Source organism: Populus euphratica, unplaced genomic scaffold, assembly GCF_000495115.2.
Source record: "Populus euphratica unplaced genomic scaffold, PopEup_1.0 scaffold213.1, whole genome shotgun sequence".
In the NCBI taxonomy this organism is placed as follows: Eukaryota; Viridiplantae; Streptophyta; class Magnoliopsida; order Malpighiales; family Salicaceae; genus Populus; species Populus euphratica.
Window position 1 is genome coordinate 7,242 of NW_011499916.1, and position 6,901 is coordinate 14,142.

The 6,901-nt window shown below is 29.6% G+C and overlaps 2 protein-coding genes across 2 annotated transcripts in view; both read right to left on the reverse strand.

Annotated features, from left to right (window-relative positions):
- Window positions 1–1,609: 1,609 nt before the first annotated feature.
- LOC105134550 (Acyl-CoA N-acyltransferases (NAT) superfamily protein) lies at window positions 1,610–2,708 on the reverse strand. Its single transcript, XM_011039001.1, has 2 exons — window positions 2,240–2,708; window positions 1,610–1,990 (listed from the first exon to the last, which is right to left on the reverse strand). Exons 1-2 carry the CDS (start codon window positions 2,481–2,483, stop codon window positions 1,761–1,763), a joined length of 474 nt encoding a protein of 157 aa, XP_011037303.1. The 5' UTR covers window positions 2,484–2,708; the 3' UTR covers window positions 1,610–1,760.
- A 3,014-nt stretch (window positions 2,709–5,722) lies between these two features.
- LOC105134660 (ankyrin repeat-containing protein At2g01680-like) overlaps window positions 5,723–6,901 on the reverse strand; it is a 4,221-nt gene continuing 3,042 nt past the window's right edge. Inside the window, exons 4-5 of the mRNA XM_011039154.1 lie at window positions 6,778–6,858; window positions 5,723–6,415 (exon numbers count right to left, since the gene is read on the reverse strand). Coding sequence (XP_011037456.1) covers window positions 5,723–6,415; window positions 6,778–6,858 — 774 coding nt within the window. The remainder of the gene's footprint in view (window positions 6,416–6,777; window positions 6,859–6,901) is intronic.

The window sequence follows — 6,901 nt, forward strand, 5'->3', positions numbered from 1 at the left end:
TTGTTGTTTATAATTTGTACAATTAACCTCTTTGTGGTTCGACACTGGTCTTGCCAGGTTATTTATTACTTTGATACTTCTACACTTGGGAGAAGACATCAATCTTTTCGTCGTGTCATCTTATCTTTTAGCATAAAACACTTCTCTACGAGATGATTGATCAAGCAATGGTATTTGCAATAGTTCAGAATCTCCACTTAGTTATCTTTTTCGGGATGCTTTAGCTTTGGCAACTCGATGAGATTTGCCTCAAGCAAATATCCATCATCCTAGATATGTCTAAGTTAGGGAATGGATACATTTTTCTTGTTGCTATTTCAGGGATGGTGGTTTTTTTTTATCCTTTTGAAAAGTAGCTGGTGTTGCACGATCATTTCTCTTAACTCTAATTAGTACCTTTATAGCAGCAGAGTTAACTACTAAAGATTGCTTTCCCTCAACCTTTAGAGCACTCTTTCCGAATCTACAACCTTGAAGCTTATTTCTTTTAGGTTCTTGCATAGGTAATAATGAGTTTTCAGTTGCCGTAATACTAAGTTTCATGTCGTGTGCTTGAGTAGCCAATTCTTTAAAAGACTTTGGTTTGATACCTTATAAAATATAGCGTAGTCCCCAATTGATACCTTATAAAATATAGCATAGTCCCCAATATATCCCTTGAATATACATGTCTAGCGGAAAAGTTTCGGTAAGCCAATCTTTACAATTGAGGCTAAGGTTTCTCCATCGATGAATGTAGTTGGTGATAGGCTCTTCCTTTCACCAATGTGTATTGGTGAGTTCAATTATGCAAACCCGAGTTGAAATTTTGGCAAAAAAGCAATTTAAGTGCTTATAGAATGGATTTAATAAAGGTACCAAATAAGCATTAGAACAAACAAAAACAAAACAGAGAGAAATCTTGGAAATGAAAATTGACCTGATGAAACGGTTATGGAAGAACACAAGAGGACATTAAGATTTAAAACAAAACTAGCCAAATAAGACCTAATTTTTTTTTAAGAAGATATTTGTTTTAATACTGAGATAGTGATATATTGAATTAATTTGGGATTCACGACTTAACCCGCCAAACCTGCAATCTAAGTTATGGATTCCATTGGGTTTAACAAATTTGTTTTTTCTTTCAATTATTTTTTTTTACATAATGATATAATAACAAAAATAGATACTCATAAAGTTAAATACCAACTAAATATCATGATGTTTGTTTGAAACTATAATAATTTTATAAAAAGAAAACTGAACAAATTATTAAGTTTGATTTAAAATTAATATAATATTAAAGGATAAAATTGAATTAAAAAAACTAAAAAAATTAATCAAAAGATAGAAATTAAAAAAATCTCCTTCACTGTTGATATTTACATGAAGAATATTTATATTTACATAAAGAAAGTTCTTTTAGTAGAGTTAATAGAGTAGATAGTGAATACATTAATTCAAAAAATTAAAATGACACATTAAAATAAGCATAAACAGTAAAAATATTGTTTCGGGGTCAAAAAAGTTTTAATCACAAGAAATTTCATTATTGAAAGGAGGGAGAACTCATTTGGGAAGCAGGTGCTCAGCCCACTGAATCACACAAATAAGCACCCGAGACATCTAAGCATTCAAGCTAAAGCTAAATAAAAGAGCAGGAAAACTGAAACCCTATTATTCATTGGGCGACAACATGCTTGACCTCTCCTACTTGTACTGGAAGGAGAAATTACTGATATAGTGATATCCGTGTCAATTTCAAGCTGTATTACAAACTAGTCAGATTCAGAATCCAAGTACATTCTATAAGCATTTCTGTCTGAAGAGTAATAACCTTCTACCAAACTATCAACTTGAAAACCAAGTTTTTTGTATAGAGTCATAGCTGCAGTCCTCAGGGGATCAACGTGTAGTGATATACGTTGAACCTTTCTCTTTTTGCATTTCTCAATTGCTGCTTTAAGCAATGCCTCTCCATGGCCTTGCCTTCTATAGTTCTCCTTCACTGTTTTATACTTGCCATTTACAAAGAAAAGAAATCAAGTCCTAGCCAATCAGATAACAAGAATAAGAAGTCATACAAATTGATTTTAGTGGGTTTTGCCTAATCAATCACTCTATTCAGAGAAAAGGAAACCATGGCTCTTTGAGTACTTTCATCAAACAGGTTATGGGTTTGTTAAACAGCAAAAGGAGAAAAATATAACCGGAAAACAATGAAGAGAGAGGAAGAAATAAGTAAAGGTATTAAAACCTGCAAGTTTTGTGATAGAAGCACACAAAGAAGAGGGCCAGGAATACATGGCATAGCCAGCAACTTCTCCATTTAGTTCAGTATATAGAAGCCCCGAATTCTTCTTTCTAAGCTCTTCATCAAATGATTTAGCAAGTGATTCATGTTTCGGGAAGATCTTTCTTTCTATCTTCACAATCTCTCCCACAACGTTGGCCCAGTTGGTCGAGTTTCTTTGGAGCTCCACTATGACCTCACTCCCCATGCTTCAGGTGATATTTTGCTCTTGGGTTCCGCGGGGGCAAATTGTTGTCTCGGTTTTAACTTGAAATACTCGTTTAATTTAAAACCCAGCACAAATCAGATCTCTGAGCAATAGGCCACTGGACTAACATGCTCGATCAGGCCAAATTTAATACCAATGCTTTAAATAAAAATGTGGATATTATAGCAGGTAGTATGTATCGGATTGGTGGCCTGCTCCATACGTAATTAATTTTTTTCTAATATAATAAAAATAAAATTTAAGCAATGATAATATTTTAAAAAGGATTATAGGAATTTAAGATTACAGTCATTGATTTAAATAGATTGAATGAACTCAATTAATTTAATGATATTATTATAAAAAAACCTAATAATAAAAAAAAACAAAAAACAATGATTAATAAAAAAATTAACACTTGTCAATATTATGAAAAATACTCTCTAAATATTCTTAAAAAATATTAATGATCTTATTTCAAAACAAAAATTAAATGAGAATAAAAATATTTTAAAACAATAGAAATAATAAAGTTTAATTACTAACAAATCAAATGTTGAAGAACGAATTGAGAAAAATTAATTTTTAAAAAAGATAAAAATCCTAACTCTAGTTTGCATGACAAACTCATAATCCGCTTGTGAGATAGATATAACCCAATATAAAATTTTTTTGAACAAAACAAGTTAACTCTCAAACAAACTAAATAATGAAAGATGAAATTGAACATAAATCAATAAAAAAAATTCAAGAAAAACCCAAGTAAACCTGAGTTAACTCGATTAACTTGTGACTCGAGATATGAGATTTGGATAATCCATAGAAAACAAATGATAAAAATCACAAAGGTGAAGGCCCGATAACCTAATGTCGAATGAAGAAATTGAAAAAAATAAGTTTTTGTTTTAAAAACTTAAAAAACATCAAAGTCAAATTGAGCTAATTTTCAAAACCTGTAACCTGGGTTACGAGATCGGGTTACCCCAATAATACAAACCATAAAAAAATCCTGAAGAAAAATTTTCAATTATCCAAAATTTAAAAAAAAATAGAAATCAAAAGAACAAAAACCAAATCTAGCAGAAAAATTAAATGAAATAAAACAATAAGGGATAAAATTAAATAAATAAATAAATCAAGAAGATGAGGACCAAATCTAGTATAAAAATTAAATGAAATAAAACAGTGAGAGATGATATTAAAAAAATAATAAATAAATAAATAAATAATAGCATTCAAAAGGGTGAGAACCAGATAATAGATGGAATAATTAGACCAAATATGACTTACCGACAGATATTAGCAATGAGTTTATTTTATCAGCAATATGTCTATAACAATGACAAGTTATATTTTATTTTTTATTTTTTTTATTATTTTTTTTTCTATTATAATTTGTTCGGTGTATAATGATAAAAAAAAAATTTCAGTATATTTCATTTATAAATTACTTTGTCAGTATATTTTATTTATAAATTACTTTGCAATTTACCAACATAATTGTTATTGTTAATATTTATATTTATATTTATTAATTTTTCAGTAGATTATATATATGTCAGATTACCAATGCAAGTGATATATATAGATTCAAGCAGTTACCAACCCCATTTGTTCAAATAGGCCCGTACCATGATTGAACACTTCGAAATCCTTAATCATAATTAATTATTTGATGCAGCAGGATTTTTACGGTGTTTTTAGTTATTTTTATTTTTATATATTAAGTTTAGAAAAATATTTTTTAATGATATTTTTCTTTAAGAAATCAAATAATGTGCTCAATAATTTTATCTTTTCTATTTAATTTATAAATTTCTAAAATAATTTATTATGATTTTTTTCTTTTTTCTTCTTATTTAAGACTATTATAAATATGATTGTTTGGCCTGTATTTCATCATATTATTTAAAAGAAAATATTTATTAATAAAATTATTGAATTAAAATTTTTATATTGACATATTTTTGTATTAATTGTTTATGTTTAATGTTTTTCTTGTGATGTTTTTGTCTATATTATTATTTTACTTTACATTTTATTTTTTTATTATTTAAACAAAAGAGATTAGTTTTGATGGGAAAAACATTAAATTTAATTAATTTAATTAAGGATTTATTTGAAGCAAAACTGAGTTTAAAAGTTAATTTGATTAAAATTAAAAGATTTAATTAAATTGAAGAATTTAATTAAACTTTTAAAGGATGTTAAAAAATTCACGCCATCAATGTCGTGGTTTATTTTTAAACTTATTTTTTTATATATAAATTTAATCAAAAAACAACTAAAGAAATCCAAAATCCAAAAAATGCATTATTTTATAAATCTCCTCATTTTACAAAATTTTGACCTGTTTGGGATATTTTGTTGGTTTTTTAATATTCTTAGGCGCCTGGAGCGATCGAGGGAGAAGAATTTAAAAAACTGAACAAAAAAAAAAAGAAGAAGAAGAGAAAATAAGAAAAGAAAAGGAGAAAATGCTCATCGTAAAAAAAATCAGAACAAAAGAAAGTGAGAGTACAAATTAAGAAAGGAGGGAAAAAATTAAAAAAGAGAAAAAATAAAAATATTTGAGTGAGGATTGAATATTTTTATCCATACTTTTTGTTAGTCAAACCAATTTTTAATATCTAAATATCCTTCCCTGAAATTCTATAATCCAATCAAAGTACATTAAGACTCTGTGCGCAAGTCAAAATACATAAATAGGAAAACCCAAAAGAAAAATAAAAAAAAAAGAAGAAGAAAAAAGACCCGTGTCTAAAGTTTTCTAATTAATTTTATTTCTTATTTTCTTCCTCCATAAATTTTATTATTTTATTATTTTTTATTATTTCGTCGCTTTCACATTTGACATGTGGACAGACTTTTTCTCAAAAGCAAATCTTTCAGCATAACATTTATTGTCAATTGTTATCGTTATACCATTATTTTATTTCCATATAAGCTCTTTCTTTCTTTCTTTTTTCAATAAAAATAAGTGCTATAAAGCCTAAATGTAGTAATGTGACATGAGCATAATTTGTATTTTTAATATTTGTACAACAGAAGGAGTGTAATAAATGCATGCTTAAAAAAAAACTTTAGAAACGCGCATGCATTCAATTGGAAACTCGAAAGTTATTTCAAATTCAAATAATTATTACAATCGACAGAGACACAAGCGATCCCTAAACCTTTTAAAGGTGGGAAATCCAACAAATCCTGACCTCTCTGCTGGTGAAGATCATCCTGGATAGTTATTTGTGCTTTCTCTTGTAAATTTTATAAGGCAGCCACTCGTAAGTGTAGAAATGAAACAAAAAATACTTGTAGTAGAAAAAATGCAAGAGCATTCCTTGAAGATTTGGAAGAATCCAAGGAATAAAAATGTAAACCAGAGCATAGAAACCCGTAAAGGCCTCCACTGTAATGGTGTTGTTTAACCACGCATCATGGGATGCCAGTAATGCTATAATCACAGCATAAATGAATGCCGCGAACATCACGAGAATAGCCGAACCAACCATGAAGACTGAAAGTCCAACCGCAATGATTTCATAATTGGGATCACTAAAGTTTGCCATAAGAAGGCTTAGAGAGGCCACCAGAGAGAAAGAGAAAGCCCAAACATTGCAAGATAAATAGCCATACAGAAGCCCCTCATAATCAGTAGGACTGTAAGAGGTAGTACTGATCTTGTGGGAGGCAGTAATATTACTGCTGTGAAATTCATGATGATGTTCACTTGAGTTAAAGTTACCCCTTAATTGTGGTAATTGAATAGCACCCGCAAAGGTCACACCAGCAACAAGCACTGCTACCACAAGAAGATTCCCTATCCTTGTTTTTGTTTCCTTTTTCCTTGGTTGCGTGGGTCGAGTACCAGGGAAAAGGTCACGGAAGGATTTCCTAGGGCAAGCATAGGAGTGTAGGATCGATAATGTCATCATCTGCACATCAAGGGAAAAAGACTTCTATTATTGGCATTTTCCCTATTGCCTTTGAAGATCATTAAAAAGCGTTGGCGTCCCTTGAAATTCCTTTTTCGTAACATGATAGCAAGATTCTGGAATGGTTTCGGAATTTTGAAAATTATAAAATAGAAGTTAAACTAATCGGCGTATACTAGTTGTTCAAAAACATGCATCTAGTTGATCAACACCGCTTTTAGCAAAGGTATTGTCTTTTCATCTTAAACCAAAATCCTCAAGAAGCCATCCTTTTTTCTTTCTTAAATTCTATCTTGCCTTAAGCTCTTCTGGAAACCAAAAGACCACAACTAAAATGAACAAAAGAAGAAAAGAAGTCATACCGCTCGATAAAAATCTGACAGTCCGTAACCTTTTAGTGATGCCTTTTTCGTGTCTTGCTTGTTTTGATCAGCTGGTTTGTCCTGTCTCAAGAAAAACGTTAACACGTGTTACTTTATTTATTTA